Source organism: Bombyx mori, chromosome 9, assembly GCF_030269925.1.
Source record: "Bombyx mori chromosome 9, ASM3026992v2".
Classification (NCBI taxonomy): domain Eukaryota; kingdom Metazoa; phylum Arthropoda; class Insecta; order Lepidoptera; family Bombycidae; genus Bombyx; species Bombyx mori.
In genome coordinates, this window is record NC_085115.1 from 12,259,008 (window position 1) to 12,278,221 (window position 19,214).

A 19,214-nucleotide genomic window follows, 5' to 3' on the forward strand; every position below is an offset into this window, starting at 1 on the left:
AATATAACTTTCATGACATGTTGAGAGATGTGGCTGTTGATCTAATCAAGTTTAAATCTAAAAATGATTTTCTGGAGTTCCTTGAAGATAAGACTGATTTTGTTAAAGTATATACAGATGGCTCTAAAACTAAAGATAGAACTAGTTTTGCATTTTTTGATTCGTCCATGAACATAGGATCAGTTTATAAATGTAGCAATTTTTTCTCTGTTTTTTCGGCTGAAGTACTAGGCATTATATATGCTTTAGAGCACATTCGAGTAAATTACTCTGCAGGGGACAAAATTTTAATTCTATCTGATTCAATGAGCGCCTTGCAAGCTCTTAAAAATAAATGTATTAGTGCATCTGTAAATTATTTAATTTATAAGTTAAGAAGTTGTTTGAGTTTTTTGTATTTTAGAAATATATTTATTGAATTTTGCTGGGTGCCAGGTCACTCTGGTATTGCGGGTAATGAATTTGTTGATAAATTAGCGAAATCTACAAAAGAGATAAATATTTCCGATTTTAAAGTTCCGTATTCAGATTTAGTTTATTCAATTAAACAAAATATGATGAAACGTTGGTCTAATTACTTGTCTAAGTCCAGAGAAACGAAAGGTAAATGGTTAGCTGAAATAGTCCCAGTACCTAATACTAAATCTTGGTTTGATAGTTTTAGATTCTTCCCGGGAAGAGCCTTTATATCGATTATTTGTAGATTACGTATAGGCCACGGCCATTTTCCTGCGCATCTTTTTAGATTAAAGTTAAGTGATTCAGCTGCATGTACTTATTGTAACTCTGGCATGTGTGATCTAGATCATATTTTTTTTAATTGTCCTGAATTCAATCAACAGAGATTATTGTTTAATGCATTATGTAAAGACACAGGCTTAAAATCTATTCCTAATTCCATTCAAGGTATTTTAAAGCTTCCACAACTATTCTCAATAGTGTATAATTTTGTACTTCACACTATAGGACGACTATGAATGTATAATTCATGAATGTATCATAGGTCTCCTGCTTATGTGCAAGTTTAATTATTTTTTTATAACGACTCATATTCTTTTTTTGTTGTTTGTTGAAAGAAAACTTGTAAGTTTTTATTTTTTTATAGTAAGTTCTTGCAATTCATTTTGTCATTAATTTGTTATTTTCAATGATTTGTAATTGTTTCTTGGTTTGGTTTGTTTCTTTTATTTGTGTTTTATTGTAAGTTCTAGTTCATGTTCTATTTTTTTGTAAAATTAGTTTAAGCTGATGGCCGTGTTGCCAATGCTTTCAATAAATAAAAAAAAAAAAAAAAATTATTAAACAGAGAATGTATAAATTTTCTAGATTTGTAATCACTTTTTTTTATAAGGAATTTTATGACCTTGTAACTAAGACCTTTAAGTCATGTCTTATTTTAACATTTGTAATCACTTATTCAGACAGGAGACAGATCTACTTTTTTTTTGAGGATTCTAATTTTATGCCTTAAGCTGGCTCAGTGAACTTAGGCCCTTTTTTATTTTCGGATCTTTTTTATTTTTGATTGTTTGTTCGTCGTTTGTTCGTTAATATTCGAATGTAAATATTATTTTTTCGTCTTTTATTTATTTATAATTAATTAAACAAATGATCACCGTTAAGTTAGCCTCCTTTACTAGATATCTTTATTTTTTACGCTCATATTAATTAATTTTGATCAACTATCATTTGTTCGACGACTATTGGTGATTGTTCGATCAGAAAAACAATCAAATTCCCAATTATTAATTATTTTATATCTAATAAGCAATCCATCACCTCACACCTACATTGCGCATACGCCGGTTTTGTCAGTCAGCTGGCAATGGCCGTATTTACTAGCGTTTTTTTTAACAAGTGCGTTTGTACTGTCTAATAATTTCTTATGTAGATCAAAAAAATATTGAAAACTTCAACAATACTTCATCAACAAAAATGTCGGTAAAGACGGCCAATTAGTCATTAAAGTACGACTAGCGTGGTTTTAATAATTTCAGTTATTTTTAATGATATTGAATAATAACAAGCTTAGAAAATTCAGTAATTTCTAATTATTCTAAGAATATTTTAGGAGTACAACTTTCGTGTTAAAATGATATGCATTACCATGCAATAGGAGATAGTTATGATACTTGTATTTTATAATAAAATTAATAATTCCTAAATTCATTACGTAGTTCAAAAAATGTATTTTTTTTTTATTGCCTAGATGTGTGGACATCTACAACGTAAGCACGCCACACACCTTGAGATATAAGTTCTAAGGTTTCAGTATAGTTACAACGGCTGCCCCACCCTTCAAACCGAAACGCATTACTGCTTCACGGCAGTAATAGGCGAGGCGGTGGTACCAACCGTGCGGACTCACAAGAGGTCTTACCACCAGTAATTACGCAAATTATAATTTTGCAAAATATAAAGTTTGATTTTTATTACACGATGTTATTCCTTCACCGTGGAAGTCAATCGTGAAAAATTGTTAAGTACGAATGCACCGGACATCCTATCCTTTAGGCCACGACGACTTCAAATGTAATGCAGTACGACGTAAATGTACGTTACGACACACAAAATCTGTTTTTGTTGAAATGATATTTATTTATAAGTTCAAGAAATATATTGGAGGGACATTTAGTAGAAATTAATTTAATATGGAAGAATAAACTTAGTATATATATACTAAATAAACAGGATTTTATTTCAAAAAAAAAAAAAAAAAAATACGCCTATATTAACTTAATTATTATTATCGAGAAGTATCTTGAAAAAGACGAACAAACAAAAAATCCGGCGCATGCGCAATGTAGGCGTGAGGTGATGGTGTGCTTAATAGATATAAAATAATTAATAATTGGGAATTTAACTATTTTTTATGATCGAAAAATCATCAATACTCGTTGAACAAATGATAATTGATCAAAATTAATTAATCTGAGCGATAAAAATAAAGATATCTAGTAAAGGGAGCCAACTTAAGGGTGATCATTTATTTAATTAATTATAAATAAATAAAAGACGAACAAACAATTTTTAGATTCGAATATTAACGAACAAACGACGAAAAACAATTAAAAATAAAAAAATCCGAAAATTAAAAAAAAGGGGGCCAAATTCAGAGAGCCATGATTATACCTTAAGTATTATAATTTTTTTATTATTATTTTTTATTGAAAAATAATACGAAGTAAAAATTATTAAGGTGAAGTTGGTTTATTTGAGGCTGTAATATATTGAGATTAAATTAAATGAAATGAGACAAGATCAAACGAAATAAAGTCTCAATAAAATTATTGTTTGGATGAACCTAAGAACCTTAGATACTGAGTTGCAGCTTATAGTCTAGTCGACAAGTTAAAAATGGTGTTAATTCGACATACTACTGCTAAAATTATGTGGTTTAGCTCATTCGATTCGGAATAATGTCTAGACCATTGTGCTAAAAAATTGAATTAGCACATAAAAAATTCCAAAAGTTATTAACAATTAAACATCTTCAAAAAATAGCGTTTCGTTTATGGCTTATTGTCCGTAAACTATAAATATTTTCGAAATTTGAAAAAAAGATCCTTAAAGAGGAGGAAATTTAGTAAAAAAAAGTTCCAACTCCCGGAACTGTAGCTCCATTATTTATAATTTTAATTTAACGCTGAAAATAGCCCACCGCGCGCCATTGTTAGGTTGCGCGCACGGCCTCGAAAGCGAGTACGTCACTTAAAATATTTTTTTTCAAGTACTTAAAGTTAATTGAAAAATCTAAAAAAATTATTGCATAATCTAAACACTTTAAAAAATTCATTCCCTTTGGAATTTTTTATAAAAACATATTTTTCAATATTCTAGACGATTGTTAATTAAGAAAAAAAATTCCAATTTCCATCATCCTTCTAAACTAAAAAAAATATTTAAATAATTACCTTAAAATTATTTCGCTTCGTGGACCTCTTCTTATAAATATATTAAACAAGATTGCGTCGTCTAAGTTATGAAATTGTTAATATTTTGTTAATAATAATTTTTTTAAGTTAACAAAAAAGAAAAAGCACAATTATGTTGTAAAGATTTTTTTTTTCTTTATTTACTATTATATTTTCGTTTTTATGCCAATAAAAGACATCTTTTAATAAAATATATACTATTTTTGTGTTGTCCAGCTGGAGCACTGGGTATGAATACTCCAGAGGGTCCCACAAACAAGTTCGAAAAGGAATGGTAGCGAGCGAGGTGCGGACGTATTCTCGTGTGTATGCTTCGGTGGTTGCGGGTGAACTGTCAGCGCCAGTAAAGGCGTACGCGCGGCTTGCCAAAAGGAAAGCCCCTCGGTCGCTACTCTTTGAATCGCGCCGGGAACCGACAACGAGAGTCCCTGATTGGTCGCGGCGCGCGATCAGACGCGGCTGCCGACGCGGCAGGCGTTAGGGTTGCTATATACTCCCCCTCTAGTCCTGGAGAACGCCCTCGCTCCTGGACTAGGACATTAACAGCTTTAACTGGGCGTCCACGTTTCCTCTTAGGAATCAAAGGTTTGGGTAAGGAGTCTTTGTTACCGTGGTAACAGGTAAGGTCTTGGGTATGGTATTTCCCTAATATAATATCAGGCGGTTTCTTCGAAGGATTTAAACAGTATGGGAGTACTGATATTGGTGTATGCTCACCTGTTTCGATGCGATGCTCAGCAAACGGTGTTGGACCTCCCCCTGCTCTGAAGATGTGTGCGTGCCTGTCCAGTACGTCAGCGAGCGTTTGCCGCTCAGCTGGCGTAAGGTGAGTACCTTCGTCATCCCTAAGGATGTCTGTAGCGGCGCAGGAAACTTTGTGCGACTTAGGTTCGAAACACAGATTATATTTTACCATTGCATCATCACTGAAGAACCAAACCTCCTTTTTGAAGTCGATTACTACTCCAGCTGCGGTAATAAAATCTATTCCTAATAACGTTTCATTATTGGTGGATTCAGGAAATATGAGGAATGGAGTGGAAATAATTGTCGTCTCTAGGCGTACATCGAGTGTGGTGGTAAAAACGTCCATAATGCGCACCACACCGTCGGCAAGTCTGACTCGTTGAGAGGAAACGCGGAGAGGATGGTTGTTCTGCTGGAGGAGAGCGTATAGCGTATGACCCGCGATGCAGTGTTTTGCAGCTGTGTCTATTAAAGCGGTGCCGTCAAAACCCAGTATATTTATGTTAAAAATCGGCCGTACGTCACGACCAATAGGGGGTCCCGTAAGATCGTCATCTCCGCCGCAACCATAAAAACAATCAAATCCTATTACATCACGCTTATTCCCATATTTCGGAAAATTCGGGTTTATCCCGTTTTTATCACAATAATTTTCAAATAATGGTATACAAATCTTACAGTCGCCCGGACATCTTTGATGAACAAAATTTGAATCCTCTGCGACCGCGCAGGTTAATGTTTGACATTGCCCGTTTGCATGGGCATTGCGGCAAAGATGTCCGTCGACGCCAGAAAACATATCCAAATGATTACTTTTGTTTAAAAAAAAATTATCATTTTTAGGTTCGACAACCAAAGAGTTAACATTTTCAGTTGTGGCGGCTGAAGGGTTAACATGAGTAATGTTTTCGCTCAGACTATTATTATTTTTGCGATCGTCACTCGATCGATTACATGTTATGAATTTCGTGTTGCATGCAGTGATATTGTGGTTCTTTTCTCGAGAAGAACCTGGGCGATCAATACGAGCTCGATCGGCATTATCACTGTTATCAGTAACCTTAAACCGCGAACGATTTGAATTACGGGTAGCAAAATTATAATTTTGTGGAATTCGCCGCTGTTTATACTGTGTGTAGGTATCAGTGCATGCATCACTAATTGGCAAAATAGGTATACAAGTTTCATGCACTAAATTAGAACTATGAATACGGTATTTTACTGATTTGTCGTTTTCAAATTTAAAACACACTTTTGAATCGACACAATAAAATGACTGATCACTTTTAATTTCACTTTCACTAGATTTTGAGTGAGTTTTATTTTTAAGTAAGTTAGTATGAGATTGATCACCTTGTTTTGAATCTAATTTACGACACTGGTTCTTCTCGTGACCGAAGAAATGGCAATACGAACATTTCGGGCGTCGCTTCCTTTCGACGGAGTCAAATACACGCGGCGTTCCGGGAGCAAGCGGCGGCTGCGTCGCGGGCTCGTGGCCGGGGGCGGCGCCGCTCGGAGCGCACGCGGCCGTGCGCGCTGCTACTGCTGGCGGAGGGCGGGTGCGTCCGGTGCCGGTCGTCGACTCGTATGGTTTTCTTGCTAATTCTCCCGTCGGTCTTGAGGCATCGTGCTCGTAGCGAAGTTCGTCCGTCGCGTCTTCAATTTGGCGCGCTCTTTGCAGGAGCACGTCGAATGAACTTACTTCGTCGCGGCGAAGTCTCTCCCGTACGCGGCGGCTGAGGAGTCCGTAGATCATGTCCAGCTGGACTTTCTCGCTTAGGTCGCCGGCAGGTAGCTTCGCGAGAAGAGCGCGCGTCGCAGCGATGAAACGGTCCGTTCTTTCATCGTTTTGTTGACCTCGTTTGAATAGTTGAGCGTATATACGGTGTGGAGGTCTGCGATCACCGAAAGCGTCTCGTAGGGCTGAGACGGCATCGCACCACGAAGATATGGAGGACCTCACACCCAGCCACCAGACGGCGGCGTCGCCGCACAACAGCATCGACAATCCCCGGACGGCGTTCTCATCCGAGATGTCGGAGCAGTCGCGATAGGCCTCGGCCGCATCCAGAAAGGCATCAAGCGACTCACCTGCAGTCCCACTAAAGCGCGCGGTACATCGGGCGAAGTTCGCGTGTGCATGTGATGCGGGCACTGGTGTTGATGTGTTGTGCCGTATCGTTTCAAATAATGATTTCAAAACCTCTGTTTGGCTCCGCTGTAGTGCCTCTACTATTGTTGACACGTGCTCGCTGGAGAAGGTGGCTTCGGCGGGGGCCACGTGGCTGTCGCCGGATCGGTTGTGGTGATTGGAGCGCGAGGCGTCAACAGCGCCGATTTCGCAGGCAGGAGACGCGCTCGTAGATGCTTTTCGAAAAGGCTCGTAGATTGTGCGCGAGGCGTCGCCGGCGCCATTTTCTTGGGCGGCGGACGCGCTCGGGGAGACCGATCGCGGGACGCAGACAGACGACGGGTCCGTTGCATCATCATCCCTGCGATTTCGGCTAGCACGGTTATCACTTCGAGTGTTCACCATGATCATGAGTTCACAATTTTATTGGCAAAACCGGTACGATTCGTCGACTCACCGCTAAATTTTCCTTACCACGTTGAGGCGCCAGTTTTGTGTTGGCCTTCTTACCACGTTGAGGCGCCAGTTTTGTGTTGTCCTTACCACGTTGAGGCGCCAGTTTTGTGTTGTCCTTACCACGTTGAGGCGCCAGTTTTGTGTTGTCCAGCTGGAGCACTGGGTATGAATACTCCAGAGGGTCCCACAAACAAGTTCGAAAAGGAATGGTAGCGAGCGAGGTGCGGACGTATTCTCGTGTGTATGCTTCGGTGGTTGCGGGTGAACTGTCGGCGCCAGTAAAGGCGTACGCGCGGCTTGCCAAAAGGAAAGCCCCTCGGTCGCTACTCTTTGAATCGCGCCGGGAACCGACAACGAGAGTCCCTGATTGGTCGCGGCGCGCGATCAGACGCGGCTGCCGACGCGGCAGGCGTTAGGGTTGCTATACTATATAATAAAATATATAATAAAAACGAAAGTATAATAATAAATAAAGAAAAAAAAAATCTTTACAACATAATTGTTCTTTTTCTTTTTTGTTAACTTAAAAAAATTATTATTAACAAAATATTAACAATTTCATAACTTAGACGACGCAATCTTGTTTAATATATTTATAAGAAGAGGTCCACGAAGCGAAATAATTTTAAGGTAATTATTTAAACATTTTTTTTAGTTTAGAAGGATGATGGAAATTGGAAAAATTTTTCTTAATTAACAATCGTCTAGAATATTGAAAAATATGTTTTTATAAAAAATTCCAACGGGAATAAATTTTCTAAAGTGTTTAGATTATGCAATAATTTTTTTAGATTTTTCAATTAACTTTAAGTACTTGAAAAAAAAAATTTTAAGTGACGTACTCGCTTTCGAGGCCGTGCGCGCAACCTAACAATGGCGCGCGGTGGGCTATTTTCAGCGTTAAATTAAAATTATAAATAATGGAGCTACAGTTCCGGGAGTTGGAACTTTTTTTTACTAAATTTCCTCCTCTTTAAGGATCTTTTTTTCAAATTTCGAAAATATTTATAGTTTACGGACAATAAGCAATAAACGAAACGCTATTTTTTGAAGGTGTTTAATTATTAATAACTTTTGGAATTTTTTATGTGCTAATTCAATTTTTTAGCACAATGGTCTAGACATTATTCCGAATCGAATGAGCTAAACCACATAATTTTAGCAGTAGTATGTCGAATTAACACCATTTTTAACTTGTCGACTAGACTATTAAAGGGTGGGACAGCCGTTACACAATACGATTGAAACTTCGTCCTCAGGTTGAGTGCCAATGGCAAAATTTACATTGCGATGTCTAACCTCCAGAGACGACTAATCACCTCTATACAAGTTGAATTTTTCACTCTCCAAAGCAAACAATAAAATAATAATATATGGTATATATAAAACATATACAATAATATTATATATAGGTATACATATATTATTATAATAATTCTGAATACTACACTTTTTATGAAGTCTTTGCCTTTTCGTCATTTATTAGTTGGCGTCTTGCCGCCAATAATGTTTTATGTGATTCGTTGATGAAGTCACGTGAATGACATTTTGAACAGCCAATGAAGTCTCGGTATTTCTTTCTTTAGCCAAAAATCACAAAGTTGAGAAATGGCTGACGAAAAAGAAGTCGAAAAAACGATTGCAGAGGATTTGGTTGTGACCAAGTACAAGTTAGCAGGACAAATAGTGAACCGTAAGTTAATAAAATATACATTTTCATAAAAAGTGTAAAGAGTGATTTGCTGTACTTTAAAGTGTTAGGTTGGAGGGCTGGACGCGTGTCATCGCCATGCGGACAATGTGGTAGTCGCTACTCACCACGAAATAGTTTCTAACGAAGATTACAATACACACACTATTCATGCAATTAATTGAGATTACTCCTTTGCTGCAGGAGTCCTTGAGCAAGTCATCGCAAAATGCGTTCCAGACGCATCAGCAAGAGAAATATGTGAATTTGGCGATAAACTTGTATTGGAGGAGACTAACAAGGTTTTCAAAAAGGAGAAAGACTCCAAGAAAGGCATTGCATTTTCAACATGCGTTTCTGTGAACAACTGCATTTGTCACTTTTCGCCCATTGCGAGCGAACCGGATTACATTCTGAAAAAAGGAGATTTAGCCAAGATGTAAGTTCATAACTGTTATAGATGAACAGATCTAGTAAACCTAAGTGATGTTGCACGAAATTGGCAGTAACTAGGACCTAGTTATTAGTTGGTTCAACTAATTGGCTTCTGCAGTCCGTAGACTGTGCATAGCTGGAAAATGCAATTTTAGGCTGTCTTAGGCTCAAATATTTGATTAAAAGTAAGAATTCAATCCTTGGGTTGTGGTAAGATATATTGTGAACCAACATGGATCGGTATCATGTGCAGTGAGGCAATTACTGGTTTTAGTTTGCAGCGTGGTCGAGTCTGAATGCAAAATAATTGCCACTTCAATCTCATGTCTAGAAGTTTGTAGCTTAATTCACATAATGGTTTCTGGTAGCTGCTTAATACCCAAAAGCATTTTGAATCTGAATCAATAACAATCTGTACAAATAAAAGAGAATGAAGTTTTACATTCCAGAGATCTTGGTGCTCACATTGATGGATTTATAGCTGTTGTAGCTCATACAGTAGTTGTGGGTGAAAGTGAAGTCTCTGGACGTGCTGCAGATGTTTTGTTGGCAGCTCATCATGCTAGTGAAGCGGCTCTTCGTCTCCTGAAGCCTGGTACTGAGGTATATCCTTCTCAAGAAAACATACTTTTGTCTTTGGTGTTATTTTGTCATTTTTTTGTGATATTTTTTATTATCATCCAACTCTAAAGTGTAGTTTCCCTAGTCATATCGACGCTTGAAAGGCAAACATGACTAAGCGACAATGCGTGAACTTTACAGTAGAGCAATTTAAAGTTGAAAATTTTGAAAAAAAATTTATTTTAACGAATCTAACTGTAGGATTGAAATTATTTTAATAGACTTAGAAATAGTTTTTTTTTGCCCATCGAATATACTTAAAGGTTATTGCCTATCATTTGTGTATATAGCAGTTATTGTCGCTTATATATATTGTCCATAATTTGATAAACAGGTAAAATTATCTAAATTTTATCTAAAAGTTTTCTCGTCACAAGTAAAATTATCTAAGCCAGAATTGAAAGATTTGGAGTAACATGTAAAACAATATGAGCTATCGTTGAAAGATTTTCAGTAACATGTAAAGTTAGACAAATTCGCACAGCTTACAGTTTCGTTTTGGGTATATTGGACTAAAGTGATCCCATAGTTCACAACAAATCGAGTAAATGTATCTAAATACTATTCCATTATTTTATGCATGTAGAAAGTGTAAAGAATTGAAATAAAATGTAATAAATTACTATGGTAAATCATGCAAAAGAACGAAACCAAAAGAGCGAGACGTTTATGAATAAACATTTATTGTAAGAAACAATAGGGATATATTTTTTTGTAACAAAATCACGCTATTACTATTATATTTTATACAATATTTTGCCAATATTAAATAAATAAACCATAACACATTGTAGTGTATTCCAATATAATACCAAAATCTAGTTATTGCCTCATCAGTCTTAAAAACGATAGAGAATTATTAAAACTCATAAACGCTCTAGTTTTCAGAGTAAATCAACAACAAAAAAGATAATAAATTGTATTCTGCTATTGAACATAACCAAACTTAACAACACTATTGTAATATAATCAGTCTCCAAAGGCATACCATAGATATGCGACATGAGATCTTGTTATTTTTTGTTAATCAATCACAATCTTCAATATCGTGCAATGTCGGAGCCCATAGACATCTACAACGTAAATGCCACCACCCACCTTGAGATATGAGTTCTAAGTTTTCAGCATAGTTACAAAGGCTGCCCCACCCTTCAAACCGAAATCCATTATTGCTTCACGGCAGAAATAGGCAGGGTGATGGTACCTACCCGTGCAGACTCACAATATGTATCAGCGTAACATCAACTAGTAGGTGAGCTCACGGGACTCAAACCTGACGATATTGCTAACACTGGCCCTAGCAAGAGCAGTGCTTCGCAGAGTCTACCACCGAATCCGAAACGCGACCCACTGAGAAGATCCGGCGAGAAACTCAGTGGGCTGTGTCTGTGGCTTTGATAAATCTTTTTACGGAATCTATAGTCGTTTCTTTGGTCTTATTTCGTGGTTCACATCTCCCTCATGGGAACAAAATGCAAAATAATGTGACAAACGACTTTACTAAGCGGCGCCCAGCTCACGAATGTCACCTTTTACCAGCCCGTCAAAACGTGTTACGCGACTAGTTGCGCATACCCACGCGACGTATTTAAACTCGCGCAGTTCCTTAGCGACAAAAATTATATTTTGTTTACGGGTAAACATAACTAAGCGCCAAAAGTAACCATTGAAATTAATCAAGTAAAATTATCTAGGCGACGTAGTTATTAGAAATGTTGTCATGTAAAAATATTTACGGATGGAAAGGGATATTATGTTAAACAAGTAAAACTATCAAAGATTCAATATTATTCCATTGTGTTTCAGGTTAAATTGTATAGCTGTACCAATTACGACTACTTTGTATAGGTACAATCTACTAAGTGGTTTCAAAGAAAAATTTCATAACAAGTAAAATTAAATAAATACAAACAAATGAAAATTTAAAAACATGAATAACTGACTAAGTAAATAATACTTTAATATTAAAATGTCCTAACTGCAGGATGTCTCTAAAATAACTTTTTTTTTGTCGTTTGGTAGGAAAAAACTCTGCATTTTTATGAAAATCACACCATATCTAAGCGACAAAAAACACGTCACAGAGTGATGAAACCTATACTAAACGACGCAGAAAAATCAGACGATTCCAATGGTGTGCCTAACTCATTTTACCTACTTTTGTCGCTTAGTCAGGATTGCCTTTCAAGCGTCGATATATGTTTATGGTTTCAGGACAAGTAATGATAGTTCCAAAATAGTAGAAGTTTGTGGTGAACAAATTAATGTTTCAATACCTCACAAGTTTGATGAGACAATATTTGACACGGCTTTGTTTATTAAGTAAAATCCAGATCAAAGTTGAAGCTTTCAGCCTCTTTAGTATGAAGCTTTAAAATTAATTATTGATAAATAGAAAGTCCAATTTTGTAGTCATTGCAAATTGGCATGGTGACATACATACAAAGCAACATTTTAAGTTTTCAAAAATTGTTTTAGAACTATGCAGTCACTGAAGCCATTCAGAAAATAAGTGCTGAATATGGTTGTAAGCCAATTGAGGGTATGCTCTCACACCAACTGAAGCAGTTCCGTATTGATGGAGAGAAGAGTATTATACAAAATCCATCAGAAGCACAGCGTAAAGAACATGAAAAAGCAACACTTGAAAAGTATGAAGTGTATGCTATGGATGTTCTAATATCCACTGGTGAAGCAGTTGTGAGTAAATATCAGGGTTATTAGATTCAATTATCTATCTCTAGTATAGTTTAATAAAAAAATATATGTGGGGGAAAAATCCCATAACATCCCTAACTGATTAACCCTGATTTCTTTCCAGACTGGTTTTATACCTTTTTTGGCAGTACTCAGGGGAAATAAAATAGTAATACTCTTATACTGGCTTATTTTTATATTTCAGTATTTTATTTACTGATATTATCATCTATTTTGTACTTTTGAAAGCTTTTGTTAAGCTAATCTGTTTCACCAACTGTACTTGACTGTGCTGGTTGAATGTTTGAAAGACAACTGAATATTAGAACAATGAAAGTTTTTCATTGTGAGTTTTAACAAAAAAAAAACTTGCTAAGGTAAAAAAATATTAGAATAAAACAGGAAACTTTAAAATGTGCAGACAAGCTCTCAGTGACCATAAACACAATCTTACTGGAATATACAATTGAGAGTCAAACTAAGTTGTAAAGTGAGGTTTAACATTATCTCTGAAAATATACATGCCTCAATGATGTTATTTATTTATAAATTTGTTTATAACACTAAACAATGTATTTAGCGAAAGAATATACAGCAAGAGAAGTATGCTTTTTTGTACCAAAATAAGAATAATAATGTGAAACATTAAATACAAAAAGTACAATTCATACTCTCATCACTAAGAGTGATCTCCTCCAAGTGTACCCAAAGATTAAAATATACATATACACAATAATAATAATATATTCATATCTGCTTGTAGGTCAAAAGCTTTCACAACTGTTTTTGTAAAATGATGTTTATTACAGGGACGTGAAATGGACACCAGATGTACAATATACAAAAAAACTGATGAGGTGTACCAATTGAAACTAAAGGCTTCCAGAATGTTCTATAGTGAGGTATGGAACTCTCAGTAATAAACCTTTACATTCTAATATGTCCTAATTTATGATTACACAATGTTGATAAAGTACAATATTTAAATTCTACAGAATATATTTGTTGCTTCATAAATTAATAAATTTATTGGTTAATTGACAGGTTCGTAACAAACATGGCAACATGCCATTCAATCTGCGCAGTTTTGATAAAGAGACAAGTGCAAGGTTAGGTGTTGTTGAGTGCATCAACCACAAACTCATTGAGCCATTCCAGGTAAATAAATATCTAAACAATTTTTTCAAAACAGCAATAGCATTTCATTTTAACCAACTTCAAAGAAGTGAGGTTATCCAACATCAAATTCTTTTTTTTTATTAATATTATTACTGCTCGATATTGTTGGCATCTCTGTTGTTCTTGAATGTATAAGATAGATCAGTTAACTCCATAGAATAATACAGGTTTAGCTTATCTTTCTTTTGTAAATATGAATGTTGATCGTCTGTGGCTTGGCAGGTGACAAGTCCTGTATGATGATTTTGAGTCATGCCACTTTTGGCAAGTAAATATGTTCCTTACACAAAATCATATTTATGAGATTTTTTCTAAATAATTAAATGATATGTAAATACGGACATGAATAGATATGAGCATTAGGCCTATTTCTGGTGCAAAGACGCTATGCATTCAGGTCCAAAGGTAAGATATTTGATGTAGCAGAACAATATAGTCTTTCAACTGTGTGTGTTCAAGTGACTGACTGATTTATTAATGTAAAGATCAACTCCAGTAACCACCATATTGGGTGTGAGTTTGCCTAAAGCCAAAATAAAATAAAAATTAATTATAATACTATGAACCTGACCTGACTTATTAAAATTGTTATTCAGGTTCTCTATGAGCGTCCAGGAGAATTGGTGGCACAGTTTAAGTTCACGGCTCTTCTGCTTCCTAGTGGCACACATCGTATTACTGGCTTGCCTTTTGATAAAAGCCAATGTAAGAGTGAACGCAGCATCAAGGATCCAGAACTTAATGTCAGTATTGTTTACTATTATTATCTGTTTATTGAAATATTGTAATGTGAACAGTAACTAAGACCAGATCAGGGTGCTATCTACAGAATGGTACATGTAAGGGCTTAGTTTTTTTTTTAAATTCTGTTATAGAAAACAAAGGTCTATATTAAAGCTATGTATCATTTTTTAATCATCTAACATCAATTTCTATAAAGCACCTACCATTATTTTATTTTTAATTCAGAAAAACAGCTGTAACTTGATTCTAGACAAGATTAAGACCCAACATGATAAAAGTAGAAAACATATTATCCCTGCTATCTTTCATAACATATCACATTGTGTGTTTTGAACAAGCTCAGGGTAAAGTATTTGTAATCTTTTTGAGCTGACTTGTTTTTGTTTTACATTTCAGTTTGAACTATTACAACATTCTGTGAAATCATTTTTTTTTTTTAAATCGCTATGAAGGTGATGATAGTCTAATAAATTGTTTTTCTGTTCTAACAAACAGGCCCTTCTAAATTCATCAGCAAAATCTAACAAGAAGAAGAAAAAGAAAACAGGAGCTGAAGAGCCCATGGAAGTGGAGACTGCTGCCTAGCAAAAATACATAAGTGCCCAGGAATAAATGATATTAACATTTTTCCACAATATAAATGGACAAAAATAACAAAAATTGTGCAATTTTTTACTGAGACAACCACATCTTGACTTATAGTTATGTGAATAAATATCTAGCTTTGTACCTACAAACAAACCCAAGATCTTCTCTGATCTTGGCTTAGACACCAGAATGCCTTCATTTATAGAATACATTTTATAGCATAATAGCTTTTCAACTTTAGTGTCCAATTTCTTTCACATAAGTGTGTACTAATTACTTTATGTAGCCATTTTGTAGGTAAATAAATATGCAGTTATTTTTGTGTACATGCAAATACGTTTTATGGTAAAATTTGATTATAATCAAATTAATCATTCCTGAACTGATATAGTTGTGCACAAATACTTCCCTTTGCGAAGTTAATAATTTGAATGTTTCATTTTTTAAACTGGAATGTGATTTTGTATGTTAAAATAAACAGTGTGTATTATTATTTTTCACAAAATTGTGTTCAACATGCATGAATGTTATAGAAAATTATAAAATATTGACACTGCAAGAAAATTAATAAATCAAATTGCCACAGCTGTGGCCTGTTTTGTAAAGTTGCATTTTATTTCTTATTACCACCAGCTCTAAATTCATCTGATGAAATGTCAATTATACATTTAAAGTATTTAATAAATTACAATTATTGACTAAGTCTTCATTTATCTTTTTCTTGATGTGGTTCTGGAGTTTCCAAAGATGATGAAATAAAGTCGTATGTCTTGAAAGCTGCATTACTAGTATGGGTAGGCAATTCGACTAAAAATCTAAATGTAGCTTTGACACCGCAATTCCAGTAGTACTTGAACAAATATGATATCCTGTCATTAGAAGGTAATGCTGGTAGCTGTAATTAAATAAACATTGGAATTAACATAACCGCAAAAGAAATTAAAAGTAGGTAGTTAATTGAGTTAAGAACATACTTCGTATGGAACTTGGCTCTTTAGTTCCCCGACATATGGTGACATTCCTTTTTCAAGTTCATCATATATCGCCGCTGTCGTAGCACTATCTTTCCACACACCTTTGTCTATTGTGTAGTACACTGCGGATCCAAGTAACGCAGATTTCACGCCAAACCTACATACACAGTTCAAATTAGAATATGTTTTGTACAATATTTTGACAGTTCTATTGCGGTCGGAACAATAAACCAATATTTAAACTTACTTTAACATCGTGAAGCAAATGTGAATATCAAGTGTTAATTAGTTTTTTGGCAAATTATGTAATTCAAATTTTCGAGAAAAATTGTGAACCATAGTAGCTATGTCTACCCCAGTATTTCAAAATGACATTCGAATTTGTTGAATGTTGACAATACCTTTTTTCAGTTATCGAACAGGCAATGGGATAGGCACATAGAAAAATTTTCTTTATTAAGGGTGAAGGTATAATATATATATAACTAGTCAGGTCATAAGTATTGTCACACAGTAAAAACTTTTCTTTTAGAATGCTGGCCACAAAAAAGTTTATTGAATTCGAATTTCGAACTGTTCATGAAAATAAAAATGTATACTTTTAGAATTTTACTCATTTTTAAATATGGAGTGGACGCTTAAAGAAGACCGTGTTGCAGTTATTGCGTTGCATCGTTGCGGTTACGCGCCAATTCAAATTTTTAACATACTGAAAAATTTGAATATAACCAAAAGATTCGTTTATCGTACCATCAAACGATACAATGAAGACTCTAGTGTAGATGACAGGTCAAGAAGTGGTCGCCCTCGGTCTGTTAGGACTCCAGCAGTGATAAAAGCTGTGAAGGCGCGAATTCAAAGAAATCCCAAACGTAAGCAGAAACTGTTGGCCCTTCAGATGGGGTTAAGCAGAACCACGGTGAAAAGGGTGTTAAATGAAGACTTAGGGCTTCGGGCATATCGAAGAAAAACAGGACATCGTTTGAATGCTCGTCTAATGGACCTGAGACTGAAGAGATGCCGCGCTTTGTTGAAGCGGTACGCGGGAAAAAAATATCGGGAAATTCTTTTTTCGGATGAAAAAATTTTTACCGTAGAAGAGAGCTACAACAAACAAAATGATAAGGTGTACGCACACCGTAGTGAAGAAGCGAGCAACCGTATTTCACGTGTCCAACGAGGTCATTTTCCATCCTCGCTCATGGTATGGTTGGGAGTTTCTTATTGGGGCTTAACAGAGGTACATTTTTGTGAGAAAGGTGTAAAAACGAATGCAGTTGTGTATCAAAATACAATCCTGACGAACCTTGTGGAACCTGTTTCTCATACCATGTTCAATAACAGGCACTGGGTATTCCAAAAAGATTCGGCGCCAGCTCATAGAGCGAAGAGCACACAAGACTGGCTGGCGGCGCGTGAAATCGACTTCATCCGGCACGAAGACTGGCCCTCCTCCAGTCCAGATTTGAATCCGTTAGATTACAAGATATGGCAACACTTGGAGGAAAAGGCGTGCTCAAAGCCTCATCCCAATTTGGAGTCACTCAAGACATCCTTGATTAAGGCAGCCGCCGATATTGACATGGACCTCGTTCGTGCTGCGATAGACGACTGGCCGCGCAGTTGAAGGCCTGTATTCAAAATCACGGAGGTCATTTTGAATAAACTTTAGTGTCATAAGAATCTATGTTTTGTTAAGTTCATTTTGGTATATGAATGGTTACATAATGAATAAACTTGTTTCAATTATTTTACATTAAACATGTGACAGAATTTATGACCTGACTAGGTATAATGTTATAAAAGTTAAAAGCAAAAAAAAAAACTGATTGTACTGAAATTATCTTTTTGGTGACAATACGAAGAACAAAGAACTGTAATAATAATGTAGATAATATTCGTATTTTTTTAATTTGTTGTTTAGTGATGCTATTTTAACGGTTAAGCACGGTGTGAGTGCAGAAGTCTGAGAAAATGAAATACACTTTCAGTAAATTTCCACTTTCATTTTATTGCGCCGTACATTTCATCTCATTTCGTCAATTTCATCCAAATAAATTACAATTATAAATCAATTTCTTTTCGCTCCGTTTCTCATATAAAATATTTATGTAACAATTGAAGATTATTTTAGATGAATACTGGGAACAATGATGTTGCGAAAATTACCATGCTGAAAGTAACTAAATTTTCATTAAAAAAATAGAGATGGACAGCACTATTTATCATTTATTTATTTATTAAACTTCGTGCACAAAGGTACAATCGCGGGCTTAATGCCCGAGGTATTCTTTACCAGTCAACCAAGGATGGTGTAGAGAGTCCTGTGGTAGGTGCATTAATTATTACAAAAATAACCAAATTGATAATTATATTACATACATAATAATATACAACCACATACACAGTATACATAATAATATATATATTGTGAAAATGTGATATTACCAAAGCACAATTAATACACTTTTATTTCAAAGCAAACTTTTCATTTAGGTATTCCGGAGAGTGAAGAAATAAAACTAAGTTTTATTTTTTCACATTCCTATAATTTTGTTAAACTATAGATCATATTTATCAATTAAGACCATTTAAAATATTGGCTCTGGAAATCAAAATCAATCCACAGATCATTAATCCTTTCTTCTTTGTCAGTCTTTTGATTCCTAGTATTCTAATAACTAGTAACTGCGAAATATTCAGTTTTTTGGTCTAATCAATTTAGTGTTTTTGGGTTATACACCCATATACCCAATACCAATAATGATGACTTATTAAAGCAAGATTTTGGAATGTAACTTTTCACTTTAGCATTTTCTAACCAAAGATTTCTGGCGGTAGCTTTCATAGAAAACAAAATATTTGACAGATGCTTGAATTTTGATAACGATGATTTCTAGTTAACTTACGAGCATAGACCTTTATAGTAGTTACGAGTATCAACATTTAGACATTCAGTCTAACGAGTAAATCCACCTACTTCGTGAAAGATTTTCCCTTTGTTGTTACAATCC

General features: G+C 35.2%; 2 protein-coding genes across 2 annotated transcripts; one reads left to right on the forward strand and one right to left on the reverse strand.

Moving 5' to 3' along the window:
- Window positions 1-8,705: 8,705 nt before the first annotated feature.
- Window positions 8,706-15,831, forward strand: LOC101746307 (proliferation-associated protein 2G4). Its single transcript, XM_004931099.4, has 8 exons — window positions 8,706-8,965; window positions 9,167-9,401; window positions 9,847-10,000; window positions 12,497-12,718; window positions 13,525-13,617; window positions 13,760-13,873; window positions 14,491-14,637; window positions 15,134-15,831. Exons 1-8 carry the CDS (start codon window positions 8,881-8,883, stop codon window positions 15,221-15,223), a joined length of 1,140 nt encoding a protein of 379 aa, XP_004931156.1. The 5' UTR covers window positions 8,706-8,880; the 3' UTR covers window positions 15,224-15,831.
- LOC101746538 (MICOS complex subunit MIC13 homolog QIL1) lies at window positions 15,823-16,599 on the reverse strand. The gene is made up of 3 exons (XM_038012886.2): window positions 16,448-16,599; window positions 16,201-16,357; window positions 15,823-16,121 (listed from the first exon to the last, which is right to left on the reverse strand). The coding sequence occupies exons 1-3, from the start codon at window positions 16,453-16,455 to the stop codon at window positions 15,933-15,935; spliced, it is 354 nt and encodes a 117-aa protein (XP_037868814.2). The 5' UTR covers window positions 16,456-16,599; the 3' UTR covers window positions 15,823-15,932.
- Between the last annotated feature and the right edge of the window lie 2,615 nt (window positions 16,600-19,214).

Bases quoted from the DNA above. Each gene is read 5' to 3' on its own strand.
- LOC101746307 (XM_004931099.4), top strand. From the start codon at position 8,881: ATGGCTGACGAAAAAGAAGTCGAAAAAACGATTGCAGAGGATTTGGTT. The intron at 8,966-9,166 runs GTAAGTTAATAA...CCTTTGCTGCAG, and splicing joins AGCAGGACAAATAGTGAACC to GAGTCCTTGAGCAAGTCATC. The intron at 12,719-13,524 runs GTGAGTAAATAT...TGTTTATTACAG, and splicing joins TATCCACTGGTGAAGCAGTT to GGACGTGAAATGGACACCAG.
- LOC101746538 (XM_038012886.2), bottom strand. The intron at 16,122-16,200 runs GTATGTTCTTAA...ATTTAATTACAG, and splicing joins AGAGCCAAGTTCCATACGAA to CTACCAGCATTACCTTCTAA.